General features: G+C 44.8%; 1 protein-coding gene across 1 annotated transcript in view; it reads left to right on the top strand.

Annotated features, from left to right (window-relative positions):
* The window catches only part of ACAA2 (acetyl-CoA acyltransferase 2), a 28,516-nt gene that overhangs the window by 4,507 nt on the left and 7,564 nt on the right, over positions 1-16,445 (top strand). The window contains exons 2-7 of the mRNA XM_080920006.1: positions 2,961-3,127; positions 7,294-7,422; positions 8,166-8,282; positions 10,244-10,391; positions 12,550-12,725; positions 13,272-13,401. Coding sequence (XP_080776132.1) covers positions 2,961-3,127; positions 7,294-7,422; positions 8,166-8,282; positions 10,244-10,391; positions 12,550-12,725; positions 13,272-13,401 — 867 coding nt within the window. The remainder of the gene's footprint in view (positions 1-2,960; positions 3,128-7,293; positions 7,423-8,165; positions 8,283-10,243; positions 10,392-12,549; positions 12,726-13,271; positions 13,402-16,445) is intronic.

The raw sequence follows: 16,445 nt of genomic DNA on the forward strand, positions 1-16,445 counted from the left end.
AGATTCTCTGCACCTGAGCCAGCACTGAATCTCCTCATTAACCCCCATCCACTGCACAAAGACTTCTCTGAGGAGGTCTGAGTGCTACACTAACTTGTGATCATAGAGATAGAGGGCAGCTTGATACTGTGACTGTTCAGCAAATAGTAGGCTCCGGTTTATAGTACCAGTCATGTGTTTCCCCTAAGGAGTAGGTCTTAAATTCAATAGAAAGCAGTTAACTCTGGAAATGTTTGTGTCATTTTGTAGCGACAGGCACATCTTCTCATAGGGGTCTCAGGAATTGGACTCAGGTAGTCACCCTTGGCAACATCTCCCTGGCTCTGATTTTTCATTGATGCAGCAGATGAAACAGTGTGGAGACTGGATTCAGATTTCTCCTTTAAAGAATGCTGACCATGAGGAAATTGACTATGGTGTTTCCGTGCAAGCTAACACTTTGACTGACCTCAGACTGTGAGCTGTCTTTCCCTATAAGAAGGAGCCATTATTAACCTATAATTAATATCTAGAGCAGATTAACTGTACCATAACTTTTCAGTCTGGTTTTGCCCCTGCTTTGAGAAACCCTCAGTGTAAGGAACTGTAGAGCAGTATGTTTGGCCCCAAGGAGAGATAGATCTACTCAGCTCTTTGCAGAGCCAGCATTCAGGCACTTCTGAAGGCCATGGATGGTATCTACATCGGAAGCAGTTGGTTCTGGTGCCTTTCTGTCTTTGTTGTTATCTGTGAGATGGGGGGGTATACTAAAGCCAAAATCAGTTAGAGATGATGAAATTAGGAAGACGGGGTAAGGAGGTGAAGATCAGGTATCCAGAAATGGGGAGAGAAGCTGAGAAGGTGGCTCAGGTGACAAAGGTGTTTGGCGCTACAAGCATGGGGCCCGACAGGCACAGTGGTGTGTGCTTGTGATCTCAGTGCTGGGGAAGAAAGGACAGGCAGGCTCGTCGGCCTCACTGGCCAGCCAGGCTAGCTGAGTCAGCAGAGGAAAGGGAACATCACCTGTAGAACAGTACTTGGGGCTGACCTCTGACCTCTATACACATGAGCACTGACAAAAACACACAGGTACCTACAAAAATATGAATAATAAAAATAGTGAACTGTTCACTAAGAAGGCTTATATTTGTAAATATTCCAGAAGCTGCGGTGCCTCAGGATAGCCCAGTTACCAGAACAAACTACTTCTAAAACACCAATAGTAAAGAACTGCATAGTCCTGTCTCATATTAATGCTACACATGTTGCCCCACATCCTGTTAGACTGACTGTATGCTTCTCAAAGTAGGTATAGATACTGAAAATTCTTAGCTAAACCTAGTCTGTTTTATGCAGACATCACACACATAAATTATTGGTACCTAGACAACAGTAATAGTATAAACTTTGGATATTCTTAATTATAGGTCAGGATTTTAATAAAAACTCATATAATTCCTTTCTTTCTTGTTGTCTTTCATTGTCCATGATGATGGGACACACACACACACACACACACACACACACACACATTCTGCAGTTCAGGTTAGCCTCAAACTCAGTTCCTCCTGTTTCTGCCTTTCCCAGGCCTGGAATTACAGACCCATGCTGCTATGCTCTGTCCTACACAGTACCAGCCCCTCTGTCAGCTATACACTTCCATCTGATAGTTCATGGGTATCCTTTGCTGTGCAATAATTTGGTTACCATTTACACACAAAGCTCAACTGCGGTTGGCTAATCTAAGAAGCTGTCCAGACTTTATGGTTCTTTCCCCAGGTAGACATCCTCGCTCAGGCACACAATGGAACAGCTACAGCTGCCCTCCAGGTTTCACACTGTATGACTCTAGTGGCTTCCGTTCTCCATAGCTTTGGATTTGTGCGATCATAAGATTTTATTTGTGACAGTGGAAAGGAGTAATTATTAATGTGCATAAACACACCAGTTTAGCTGACTGCAACCTGCAAATTTATATTCTTAATAAATACACAATTATTCTGTATTCTTTATAGCTAGATGAAATTCAAAGTATGAACGAAGCAAGAGGAGTTAACACCCAGTGAAGTATTGCAGAAATTTCAGTTTATGTATTTATTGTACTGAGGATTGAACACAGGGCCTCACACATGATAGGCAAGCAGTCTACCACTGAGCTACAACCTTGACCCCAGCAAGGATACTTTGTTTACCTGGGGAAAGAATCGGAAAGTCTAGATGGTTTCTTAGATTAGCCAACTGCAGTGGGTTTTGTGTGTAACTAGTAACCACATCTGCCCATTTTTGTTGCACAGTCAAAGATAATGATAGCAAAAATTGCACTTCTGGGTTTTGGATACTGGTCATCTGAGTCACTCTGTGACTCCAGAGGTATTGGCATATGTAAGTCATTCAGCACATTATCTATCCCAGAAACCGTACATCTGTCTCTCTTAAGATGCATTTGGTTAGAACTTGGGTTGATGGTTGATCCAAATTAGCTTAGCATGGAGAACAGTCATAGGTTTTATTATGTGTCTGCGGACCTACTGCTTTAGTCGTTGGAGTATCCCTTCTTATTGAAAGTTCCCTACAAAAGTTAAAAACCTTTTGACAGGAATGTTCCAGAAGGAGTTCTTATGAGGTGGGTCGTGAACCTCAGACAACTTTCAGGGACTTTCTAGTTAAGTACCCTTTAGTTCAGAGACTATTTGGATCAGCACACAGAAAAGGTATTTCAGTTGGCAGACGTTCCCAGCATGGTAAACAGTAAGAATGTCATCTAAGGGGAACAGTTACTTACAGTATAACTCTTGGACCTGCATGTAGGATACTCAGTTTCTGTGTGAGTGGCTGGTTCTGTGCATTGTTGAATGACAAAGGTCTTCAGTTACCCAACTGGAACTTGCCCTTTACCATGCAATTTCATGGAAAAGATAACATAAAACACATTAGGGGTGCTGGTTAACGTGTGACTTACAAACCTCTCCTCGATACACTAGGTGTGTTTATTGTGGCTGCGAAGCGGACACCCTTTGGAGCTTACGGGGGTCTTCTCAAGGACTTCTCTGCCACTGACTTGACTGAGTTTGCGGCCAGGGCTGCCCTGTCTGCTGGCAAAGTTCCACCTGAAACCGTCGATAGTGTCATCGTGGGCAATGTCATGCAGGTTAGTGGGGAGGGTGGGTGCACGTTTATTGCTTTGATCAGTTTCTGAAAGTAATTCCCTTGCTGTGTCATCATGATGAGCACAGTAATAGTTACCAGTGTTTGAAATTCGTGACTTTGTGACTCTGACTCTTAAGAGTAAAGGCAGAGTTAACTCAGAGCAGCTTATGTTCTCTCCAACTTGGAATGCATTGCATTGCTTCTTTTTATCTTATTTCTTACCAGTGTTTGTTTTCCTGTATGTATGTATGTATGTATGTATGTATGTATGTATGTATGTATGAATGAATGTATGTGCACAATGTGTGTATCTTGTGGCCCTGGAGGTGAGGAGAGAGCATCGGATTCCTGGGAACTGGAGTCAGACACAGTTGTGAGCCACCCTGGGTGGCTGGAAACCAAACAGAGCAGCAAGTCCTCTTAACCTCTTAGGCATCTTCCTGGCCCCACTTCAGTGCTTTTTAAAAAGCAGATTTACTAGACTTTAGAGAAATCAGTTAGCTTTCTGTATGTGTTGCTTGAGGAGGTTTGCCACTCAGCTTCCTGTCCCTGAAGGAAAAATGCCTGAGATGTCAACGTTGGAAAAGAAAAGGTCTGTTTTGATTCCTGGTTTCAGAGGTTTCTGTCCATAGTCACTTGCCTCTCTTGTATTCATCTGGGGGCCACAAAACGCTTCTGAGATGAGTTCGTCCTGAAGAAGGCCTGCTTCACCTGGTAGCCAGGAAGCAAAGAGAGCCAGAGGGCCACCCTTCTAATTGCCACTTCATTGTCACTTAAATGACCATAGTAAAAGTAGTTTACCTGTTACAGGTAAGGCATCTGAAGTGGACCAAAGAAGTTACAATTTAACACAAAAGATGTTTTGTGTGTGTGCATGCATCCTTGTGTGCATGTACCCACTTAAGAGCCTACATATAACATTCTGTGTATTTCTAAGATGCTCTAACCACCTAGACAAATACCTAAGCAAAACAATTTAGAGGTGGAAGGTTTTCTCTTATTTTATTTTTTATTTCTTTCTCATTTATTTATTTAAGACAGGATCTCTCTAATATAGCCTTGGCTGTCCTGGAACCCACTATGTAGAATAGGCTGTCCTTGAACTCACAGAGATCTGCCTCTTTGGCTGGGATTGAAAGCATGGACATCATGCTCGCCTGTGGAAGGATTTCTTTTGGTTCATAGTTTCAAAAGTTGCAGTCTATACTAAGTTGACTCCATTGCTTTCTGCTTTCAAAGCTATGGCTTCAGATGGCTCCGGCTGCACATGTAGCATAGGATGGTCTTGTTGGGTATCAGTGGGAAGAAAAGCCCGTGGTCCTGCCAAGGCTTGATGCCCCAGTATAGGGGAATATCAGGGCGGGGAGGCGGTGTGGGTGGGGGAGCACACTCATAGAAGCAGGGAGATGGGGGAGGGGATGGGGGCATATAAAGAGAAAACTGGGAAAGGAGATAACATTTGAAATGTAGATAAAATATATCCAATTTAAAAAGGGAAAATAAAAAAGACTATGGAAAAGTAACCTACTTCTTCCAGCCAGACCCCGCCTCCTAAGATTTCCACTCTGAGAATAGCTTTTGGCACACATGCCTTACAGGGCCAAGTCATGTTAAACCATCTCAGATGCCAGTGCTGTGAGCTCTGCCAACTCAGGGAGAACAGTGGCGGACACAGGAAGGCGTGAGGCCACGACTTAACCTCTGTTCTGTCCGTCATCATTGTGTAACTTCAGATGCAGAAAAAGCACTGTCCTTTTATAGTTTCAGTTTTGCCTGCTGAGTCTAAACTAGTAATTGTGGTGGTTTAAATAGGATTGGCCCAGAGACTCACGTGTGGGAATGCTTGGCTCATTGAGAGTGGCACTCTTAGGAGGTGTGGCTTCCTCGGAGTAGGAGGCTTTGGAGGAAATGCATCTTTGGGGGTGGGTCTTGAGGTCAGATGCTCAAGCCACGCCCAGCTTGGCATTCTCTTCCTGCTGCCTGCAGATCCTCAGTCACCTCTCCAGCACTGGCTCTGCCTGCATCCACCATGCTTCCCTCCTTGACAACTATGCTATAAATCTCTGAACTCAAGCCTGCCCCAATTAAATGTTTTCCTTTATAACAGTTGCTGTGCTCATATCTCCTTACACATAAAACCATAAGACAATAATTAATCCTTAACATTAGACCCTCTTCCTTTCTATTTTGGTGGTGGGTCAGGAAGAGATTTGCTGATGACTGAAGAATATACTTGAAAGACAAAGTTGAAACACGTCTGGTTTGGGGTTTTCCTGGAGTTTATTTTAGGGAGATTTATTCCTTCTAAAACTCTACTGTTGTCCCCCAGTGTTGGTGGAATCTCTCACACGCTCCTAGAAAGTCACAATAAGTAGTATCAGCTTCATTGATAAATAGTGTCAGCTTCATTAATAAACAGCATCAGTAATGAATACGATCAGTGATAAATAATATCAGCTTCATTGATAAATAGTACCACTGATTAATAATATCAGTTTTGTTGTGCTTGAGCTTCTGTTCCTAAAATTAGTATATATTTTTTTCCTTTTACAAGAGTGGGAACGCAGGACTCCAGTGTGCTAAGCAGGTGCTCCACAGCTGAGCTGCGGCACCCTCAAAGTTCTTCTCACTTTTTATATTGAGAGGAGATCTCACTGAGTTACCCAAGCTGGCCTAGCATTTGCTGTGTAGCCCAGCCTAGCCTTGAACTTGCAATCCCCCTGCCTCAACCTCCTGAGTATAGGCGTGGACCACCAAGCTCAACTCCTTCCTATTGCTTTATTGCCAAGTTTGTCAAGACAATGGAGCACGGTCTTACTCAGGATGCTCTCCTCTTACAATGAGCTTTTCCACTGCCCTAAGTGTCTCCGGGTTAAAACTGACTTCACACTCAGCCTGTGAGGGCCCGTGGAGAAGATAAAACAAAAAGGAAAGTGATTCTCAGGAAAACAGCCAAAGTAGGTGTCTGGTTTGTGTGCGTTGTACAGGAAAGCCACACAGCACACAGAAGGAGAGATATTAACGCATTATAAAGGCCTGAAGAATTAGTCTTCATTCATTCGGACTCAGAGTTAGTCTATTAGAATAATCAAAATTGCTCTGCCCCTGCCTCTACAATAGACATGCAAAATCCATTTACAGATGGCTCCTCCCACCTGAAGAACATGGGTGTGGCCACACCAAAGCCCAGGCAGCCTGGGAGCTGTAGTGTGCACACTCCAGTCCAGGTCTCCTATTCTCCGCTATTCTTCCTAGTGTCTCAGATTACTGCATATATTTTTCTTTCATAAAAGTTCTTCATGTAGGATCGGGAGAGATAGCTCAGTGGGTAAAGTGCCTGGCAGTTTGGATTCCCAGGACCTATGGGAATGCTAGGAGAGCATGGTGGCCTACTCAGTTCTTGGGAGGCAGAAGCAGGGTCCCCTGAGCAAACTGGCTGCTTAAACTAGCCAAATCAGTGAGCTCTGAAGAAATAGATGTTCCATTGTAGATAAGATGGACATTGATTGCAAAAGATATTTTTGTCAACTTCTGCCCCCTGTATGAGTAAACATGTGCCCATATACATGTGTACCCACACATGCAAATACACATACATATTCAAATAAACTAGTTCATCGTAAGTAAATACGCACAATAAGATATTTTAAGGGAACTACAAAAGAATACCCATTGACTAAAATCTGTTCAGTGCCATTGGTTTATAAAATAAAATGGCTTCCCCTGAACAATGATATAGTCACCATGTTGGCCGATGCTCTTCCAATTTCCTTCCCCTTCCACCCATTTTAACCACTAACCCATAAATGTGCAAAATATGTTGAATTTAATTTGGAAAATTGTCAAACCTCCACAAAAGGGTAGTGTAGCAAGCACTGTACAAACTTTACTGCTATGGACCAGTCCTTCGTGGTTTATTGAAAATATTTGCTCTTTCATATAATGAAAGATATACTGCCCGTGTGTATGTGTCTTGTGTGCAAGTGCATGCATGTGTGTGTGTTTGAGTGTGTATGTGTGTTGACATCAGGATAACTTCCCTCCACTGAATGTTTTGAGTCAACATCTCACTAGGCTGCAAAAAAAAAAAAAAAAAAAAAAAAAAGCATCTCCTTGCTGGTTTTGATTGTTGCTTTTCTTATGAAGTGAATTCTTTGTCCTGTCCAGAGCTCTTCAGATGCGGCGTATCTGGCAAGACATGTGGGTTTGCGAGTGGGAGTCCCGACTGAGACTGGAGCCCTCACCCTCAACAGGCTTTGTGGCTCTGGTTTCCAGTCCATTGTGAGCGGATGTCAGGTATGGGCAGCCTCCTTTGTAGCTCTCTGAACATGCTGATAGTTATTTGAAGAATTGCTCTCCCTCAGTAGGGCATTTGATTCCTCAGGGTCTCCAGGTAACTAACACAGTATAGTGTAATGGGTGAGCTATTTTCGCACTGGTCTCTGTGACAGCATACTTTAATTGAGGGTCCATTATCTCCCGGAATTAACTTTAAACACAATGCCGGCCTCTTAGAAGCTCATTGCTTGCATCTTTTCTGAGAGATGGAAAGAAAGAGCCGGAAAAATGAAATGGATCTTTTTATGGGTCTCCTAGCTCACCAGCTCTATCAATAGGACTTTCCCCCCCAATTTTTGTGACTTTTAAATCAATGAGCCCTTTATTATATGTTTAAGCCAGAGATTAGAATCTCTGGATTTTCCAAGGTAATATTGAAATAAGAATTATTGTACTTAGAGCTGGGTGTGGCTTGTACCTTTAAGCTCAGAGTTTAGGAGGCTGAGATGAAGGCTTGCCACAACCCCCTGGCCAAGGTGAGCTGCAAAATGAGACCCTGTGGAAGGACAGACAGAATAGGTGAGGTGTGTTACTCTGGCACACACAGCTGAGGTCTGCTCACTATACCTACTGGTGTCTTTAAGTAGATTTTTTAACATCAGCTTTTCAACAATATTAAACATTTCTTTTCAGGCTACTGTAAGTTAAGACACAATACTCAGGATACAGTAGAAGGAATTTTGTTGTCTGCTTTTCAACAGGAAATCTGTTCAAAAGACGCTGAGGTTGTCTTGTGTGGAGGAACCGAGAGCATGAGCCAGGCCCCTTACTGTGTCAGAAACGTGCGCTTCGGAACCAAATTTGGATTGGATCTCAAGGTTTGAACCATTAACTTTCTTAAATTATGTATTTATATAAATGATTTTCTATTTATATAAATTCTTCTATTTGTATAAATAATTTTAATAAGATAATATTTAGGGGAAAAAAAGAGTAATTTTGAATTCCAGTTTTGTTCATGGAATACCACCAAGATTTGCATGGTTTAAATTTACAGGCTGTGTCAAAACTCATTGGTTTTAGTGTTTGAATCCACACAGGACTATACTTCACATGTCAAAGAAAACACAGGGAATGTGGAGAAATGACCACGTCAGCTCAGTCAGTCAAAGGGGTTTTCTAGTGGCGGAGAAAGGATTAAGTAAGAGATTAGACAAAACTGCATTATGACCCCCAGCCAGTTCTGAGGCTGAAAGGCAGGGCTTTTATACCATTAATTACAAGTCAATAATAATAAAGTCAGTTCTAAGTTAAAGGAACAAGCCAGACAATGAACACAAACTGGGAACAAGCCAGGCCATAAACAAGATCCTGTTTAATGACTGTTCCTAAGGGCTTGTAAAGATGACAGGATTATCTGAGCCTACTTCCCTGCCCTAGCCCAAAGTCAAGCTATTGCCTGAAGCCTACTTCTTTGTTCTATCCTAAAATCTGATTCCTGCCTGAGTTTACTTCCCTGCCCTAGCCCAATGTCAAATTCCTGCCTGGAGTAGGCCTACTTCCTTGTCCTGGCCCAATGTCAGATTCTTGCCAAGCGACCCCAAAACCTCTCCACTGTGAAAGAAAAGAAATAGGTTCCTGTGTGATCCCAGTGCCTAGGCTTTCACTGCGGATTGTGGGAGTTCAGCTTCTGGCAAGTTGTCTTTGACTAGGTTTCGTCATCACAGAAAATGCTGAGTCTGCATACATCTATTTGTCCAGAAAACCCAATCCTCCACCTGTGCGAGCTGTCTGTAGGAACAGCCTCTGTGATGAAGGAGGATAGTGCGTAGCCATGTTCACAGGAAAGGGCTAATGGCCTCCTGTGTTTCTCAGCATTGTCCAGAGATACAAGGAGGACCTGAGATCGAGTCCCCAGCAGTCACGTAAAAAGCTGGGCGTGGCTGCACGTGTCTTTAACCCTGCTACTGGGGAATAGAGACAAGCCACCCCTAGCTAAAACAGAGAGCCCTCACTTCAGTGAGAGACCCGTCTTAAAGGTACAAAGTAGAAGGCAGTAGAGAGAGCCATCTGAAGTCCTCTTCTGGCCTCTGTGTGTGCACACGCCTCCTCACACAACACGCATACCACACACAAACACACACACACACACACACACACATGCACGCACATATATATTGTACAAAGAGAACTGTGTAATAGTGATAACTGACTTTCACTCTTCGCCCACTTTCTCACCTGATCCTCTGGAAACTAAGAAAACGAGACCTTAGAGAGCCCAAGCATTTTAGACACTATATATACTTAAAAACTCTCTGCGGACGGCAACACAGGGATTACGGGCAGCGTGTAGGGGAGCACCCCTCCCGGATGCTCCGATGGCGCCGTGATGCCTGTCAGTCTGTCTGCTCCGCAGTGACTGTCGCTGGTATCCTCAGTCCATTAATAACAAAGCCGGCTGCACCCGTCACTGAAGGGCGGCGCTGGGAAAGCGGACACCTGCTCTTCCCTCCAGACCACATGGCGGTGTGCTTGAAGGGGCTGAAGAAAACCCTACATGCCCAGTGTTGGGCTTCTCACCAAAGGAGTCATCTGTGACTGTAAAGTAAACTCCTGCCTCTCCCTTTGTACACTTACAGTTTTGTATTTAGAGTGGCATAAAACATACATTTGATTTTCTGAGACACTGGATCTTCTAAAATATCGGATTTTTCTTAGTGTCCCAGAATCAAATACGATTGGAAATAGTCGACGCGATTGTTACTCAAATCTCAGGAAGTTATGACACATTCCTTCCAAAGATAATGCTTTAACACACCACTGCCTGCTGTTCTCATAGCTGGAAGATACTTTGTGGGCGGGATTAACGGATCAACATGTAAAGCTCCCCATGGGAATGACCGCAGAGAACCTGGCTGCTAAGCACAGCATAAGCAGAGAAGACTGTGACAGATACGCCTTGCAGTCCCAGCAGAGGTGGAAAGCCGGTTGGTATAGAGAGGTGCCGCTGGGGAGGTTTTGTCCCGAAGGGTACAGTTAATGGTCCTATAGGAACGTGGTTTTGAGACTCATGGTTTCAGAAGTATCAGTTACCGAAAACTTCCTGTGGAATTTCTCTTCTGAAATAAGCCAGTGCCGCCTTTAACAGGCGTGTTGAGAGTGGAAGGGGAGGGTTAGCAGTTAAGAGCCCTGCTCTGGCAGAGAACTCATGTTTGGTTCCCAGCACCCACTCAGCGGCTCACTGCTGCATGGAACTCCAGTTGCAAAGAATCCAACCCCTCTCCTGACCTCCACGGACACAGGGCACACATGTCACACATCCATACAGGAAAAACAGAGTCACATAAATTCCTTAAAAATTAAATATTTTTGAGGGGCATTTGGGGTGGCTGACGAGTGCTTAGCAATTAGGAGTGCTCACTGCTCTTGTTGAGGACCCAGGTTTGGTTCCCAGAGCCCATGTCAGATGGCTCACTGCCGCCTGTAACGCAACCTCCTATGGATCTGATGCCCTTTGGCTTCCATGGGTACGTGCGAGCATTTGGTGCCTAGAAACTCACATAGGCACACACACTTAAGTAATAAATTCGTGACTAAATCTAAAGAAAGAAAAAGTGGAATGTCACTCTGCCCAATCCAAACGTTAGGATTTTTGTCCTGAACCGGTCCTGTTTCCCATAGAACACAGTAAGGCATTTTGCTGACCAGAGCAGCGGAGGCAGGGTTCCGGGATTTTCTTTTCAGGCGGTGGGTATTGTTTTGTTTGCCAGCTGTAGAGTCATATCAAAAATAAAGTAGTAAGCATAATTAATAATTCACGCCTTCCATCCCAGCACTCAGGCAGAGGCAGTCAGAACTCTGAGTTCCAGGCCAGCCTGGTTTTCATTGCAATTTCTAGGCAATCCAAAGACTGCAGAGTAAGACCATGTCTCAAGGAAAGAAAAAAACAATTGGTATTTTTCCGGACTTACCTCATTACAGAAGCAGTAGTTTGAAGTAGATAACTGGCCTTTCTCATGATCCATACCCTAATCACACAGAGGGGATCTCCCGGTCCTCATTATAACTGGGGTTAATTAGTCCAAGACCCTGGAACTACAGCCTCTTGAAACACTTCCTTCAGTCCAGCTGCTGACTCATCAATACCAGCCAGAAGGGATTTGTTAGTCCTCTGAAAAGGAAGCTAATCGAACTATTCGTATTGTAATCCAGTGGGTTGGGATGTTTTTGATATAGTGAGGGTGAAGGCTGTCCATGAGTAAGAAGGATGGAGCTGATGTCATCCAACTCATGAGTTTCAGCCATTTCTAAGGCCCTCCTGGCCCAGATGGCACCAAGTCATCTCTGGAGTTTCTAATTCTGTCGTAGAGAAGGTTTCTGACCTCAGTCATTCACAGAACACCTATAAAATAGAGATAATAAAAATTGGTGATTGTTTAATTCCTTATTTTTTCACCTCCCCAAAAGTTGAATGCATTTAGTGCTGTTACATCCATATGTAAGACATCTGTCAGTCTAGCATCTCATGAGAAGAACATTTAATAATAATAATAATAATAATAATAAGTCAAAGTAGGAGCTCAAGTTGAAATGTTTGCTGTGCAAACATAAAGACCTGAGTTCAAATCCTAAGAACCCACATAAGCTGGGTGTGGTAGAGCCAGACAGTCCCCTTGTTCTCATTGAAAGATGGGAGGCAGAGACAGGAGGATGCCCAAAAGCTCATATACCCCCAAAAGCAACAAACAACAAAGGTAGAGAGACTCAGCCTCAAGCAATAGAGTGGTCCAGTACCAGAGGCTATTCTCTGATCTACACACACCACACACACCATACACACACACATATACACCACACTCCCACCCCACATACACACACCCCACACACACCATGATTCTACCCCCCACACACACCACATACACACATACACACCCCATACACATATCACACCCCACCCTATACACACAAACACTGTGAATGGTAATTTCATAAAAGTCTGGACAGTAGGTTTAATCATCCAATAAGAAAGCAGTTTGCTCAGGAGGGAGGAGCCGAAGGACCCCTGAGCAGATCAGAAGTTGGCAGACACCGTCCCCTGGTATCTTTTTGGAGCTTTACTCTGATGACGACCATTTACTGTTTCAGCTAACGAGGCTGGCTACTTTAATGAGGAGATGGCCCCCATTGAGGTGAAGACGAAGAAAGGCAAACAGACCATGCAAGTGGACGAGCACGCTCGACCCCAGACAACCCTGGACCAACTGCAGAAGCTCCCGCCAGTGTTCAAGAAAGAGGGGACTGTCACAGCAGGGAATGCCTCGGTGTGTTGCTGCATCTGTGCATACTCTTCCCAACATGTTCTTCCAAGTGATTGTAAGGTCTCTTCCAGATGTGTCTAGAAGCTTCTGGAAGCTTCCTAGCCTTTAGCTGTTTAACTTATACTGGGAACATTTATATTTTGCTAATTCGAGTTTTCATAGTCTTGACACAAAATCTTATAGCTAGGGACCTTGAGAATCTGACTTATTCACCTTCTCAGAACATCGATAGGGATCCCCTGTTTTATGTTTCACGCCTCATACCTATCCTCTCACACAATTCACCAGATGTCTTTTTACATCTACGCATCTGATGTCACACATCCTGCCCCTCCTTTTCTGCACTTTCCCGTGGTCCCTTGGGGAAGTTTTACCCCATGCTTGAGTGACCTCTGAAGCCCCCACTGCTTTCAGTGATGTCCTTCCCTTGGTCAGTGGCTCTTCGGCACGGCCCCAACCCTCATTCTACTCTGTGGCTGACTCGCCACTAGTTAGAACATTGATGTACCAGCTTCTTTTACTGGCTAATCTCCTGCTTCTGTTTCTAAGGGAGTGTCTGACGGCGCTGGGGTTGTCATCATAGCCAGCGAAGATGCTGTCAAGAAACATAACTTCACACCCCTGGCCAGAATTGTAGGCTACTTTGTGTCTGGATGTGATCCTGCTATCATGGGTATTGGTAAGTTATCATGAGAACTGTTCTGTTGTATTAATGCAGAGAGGTCTGTTTGGGCATTCAGAGTCTTGGCAAAGTAACCAAATCAAGATCCCTGGTGGGATCAGTCACTCAGATCATCTTTGTGAAGAACTGTCCTACACACAACAGAAAAAAGCAAGACCGTGTAATTCATAGGCATACTGTCTGTCTGAAGTCATCACATAGATGGGCTAGAGAGGCGGGCTATGGGTAAGGGTGCACACTGCTATTGTAGAGAATCCACATCAGGTGACTCATAACTGTCTGTTATTCTGGCTTCTATGGGCACACAAGCATATACACATACACACATACTCACTCATACATACATACCCACACACCCACAACACTCTCTTATATGCGCACACACAGCTTGTACATGCACACACAGACCACATACGTACACATAGTTTAAAATTATGAGTGGTAGCTGAGTGGCAGAGCGTTGCATAGCCTGTAAGGCTTAGGTTTGGTCCCCAGCCCCACGGGAAAGGAAGGAAACAATCACACAGTGAAGTCATGAGGTGGACTAGAGCAGGCTGCTCAGGAGCCAGCATCACAGCTCCACAGACACTGGTGACACTCAGTCTTCTCAGCTTGCAGCTCCAGTGAGACGTCCTGGTAAACGAGGACGTGTGTGTGGTTCCAGGTCACAGAGGTAGAGTGAGCGCGAGCCCCGGGCTGCCTCAGGAAGTCACAGTCCAACTGGCAATGCAAAGTGAACCGTGGCAGCGTGGAGCGTGGCAGCGTCACATGGCGGCTGGCGAGGACGGGGTGGGGAGGGGTGAACTGTTGGCGCTTTGCAGGCCGAGGCTAACAAAGAATATGGAAGCATGGTGGTGTACATGTCATTCCAGCTCTCAGGAAACTGAGGCAGGAGGATTGATTGCAACTTCCAGCCCAGCCAGGATTACATTGGCAAGACCCTAACTCAGAGAGAGAGAGAGAGAGAGAGAGAGAGAGAGAGAGAGAGAGAGAGAGAGAAAAGAGAGGAGAGAGGGAGGGGGGAAGAGAGAGAGGAGAGGGGGAGGGGGAAAAGAGAGAGGAGAGGGGAAGAGAGGAGAGGGGGAGGGGAAAGAGAGAGGAGAGGGAGGGGGAAGAGAGAGAGGAGAGAGGGAAGGGGGAAGAGAGAGGAGAGAGGGAGGGGGGAAAAGAGAGAGGAGAGAGGGAAGGGGGAAGAGAGAGAGGAGAGAGGGAGGGGAAAGAGAGAGAGGAGAGGGGGAGGGGGGAAGAGAGAGAGGAGAGGGAGAGGGGGGAAGAGAGAGAGGAGAGGGGAAGGGGGGAAGAGAGAGAGAAGAGGGGGAGGGGGGAAGAGAGAGAGGAGAGAGGGAGGGGAAAGAGAGAGGAGAGGGGGAGGGGAAAGAGAGAGAGAAGAGAGGGAGGGGGAAGAGAGAGAGGAGATAAAGCAAAGCTTTTTTACTAAATACTCATAGACGTTAAGATCTTCAGGCAATGCAAATTTTTTACATTTCTATTTACTCTGAATGTGTTCATTTTTGCATACTCAAGCACCTGTGTGCAGTTGTGCTCAAGTATGAGCATGCATACCAACACAAGTCACAGCAAGTATGTCAAGGTCAAAAGACAGCTTTTGGAAACCTGCTCTCTCATTCCACCCCACAGTGTCTGGAGACCCAACTGGAGTCATCAGGCTTGGCAGCAAACACCTTCATCACTGGCCCCATGATGGGGAATTTAGTATTTCTTATTAGCTGCCTTTAAGGAAACAAGCCAATTAACTGCTCGTTGCAGACATAAGACTCCGTGGCTTTGTGACCCCAGGTCCTAAGCAAAGCCTGCCATAGAGTATGGGTTTCAGATTCTTGACAGAACCAGAGAGCTTTCTGTGAGCGTGGCCTGCTCTGACTACTTGATTGGGTTTTAAGCTGTCGATCGAGGTGGGAGAAGGATAATGTGTTGCTCACAGGTCAGAACTGCAGGCCTGTTCAGAATGGAAGCAACACCCGGCTGTGCTGGCAGCCAAGTCCTTCGGACGAGCTTCCTTCCCTCTAGAAGAAATTCTAGAAAACACGCCTGGCATGTTCAGATGTTGTGTTAAATATTAAAAATAGTGGCAACCGGTTCCAGCATGGCACCTCACCATGCTACCCCTAGGTTCTCTCTGGTCCCAGCAGCATCTCTCCGCCCCCATCTCTAAACGCTGTTTCTCTGCCAGCCGGGAACTCTGCTCATGTTTCCCGCAGCCCGGTAAAACTCAGACCAGCCCGACAAATCCAAAACTCTAGAAGCTTGTAATTTAACAATGGTTTTTCTCAGTAATACAGTTGAGTAAATTTACACTCCACAAATCGCCCACACAATAATCTCAGAGCCAGTTGATAGGATACAGTCTGCCCACCTAGACAAGACAAATCGTCTTATAATAATCCGTCCTTTATAAGATATTCATAGCTACCTGTGGCTATTCAGAGCCACAGGGAGATGGTTCATCTTCATCCACCATCTGGTTTCTCTCCCCTTTCCAAGACTCTGTCCCCGCCCTACCTTTTACTGTCCAATCACAGGCCTTGTTTTATCTTGTACCTGCCCTCCTTTAATTTCAACCACATTCAGACCTTTTTATCTTTTATTGTATATAAAGTTTACATCAACAACTGCAGAACACTTTGATATTGCTAAAAAGACATGGATTTTTTGTTTGTTTGTTTGTTTTTGTTTGGTGGGGGTTTTTTTGTTTGTTGTCTGTTATGGGCTTAAAAGCTACATCTGATCAGAAAAAAAAAAGGGGGGGGTGTGCCTTGGAAATAGAAGGTAGCCTGAAAACCGGAACATCTGTGCATTGAAATGGCATTCATCATGTCACATCCTGGTCACAGCATTGTCCCCAGTGAGTTTTCCTCAAAACTCACGCACAACCTCTGGAAATTCTGTCTCAGTGGGTCTGTAATCAGAGCTTTTCGGGTCTGATTCCTGATTCCTTAGGTACTTCGATGAGCTACCAAATTCTATGGTTTCGATCTTTTTTACAGTTGTTTTCCAGTTCAACCTCGTTTAATAGGGTTTGA

The sequence above is a fragment of the Micromys minutus genome (genome assembly GCF_963924665.1).
Source record: "Micromys minutus genome assembly, chromosome: 8".
Taxonomy (NCBI): domain Eukaryota; kingdom Metazoa; phylum Chordata; class Mammalia; order Rodentia; family Muridae; genus Micromys; species Micromys minutus.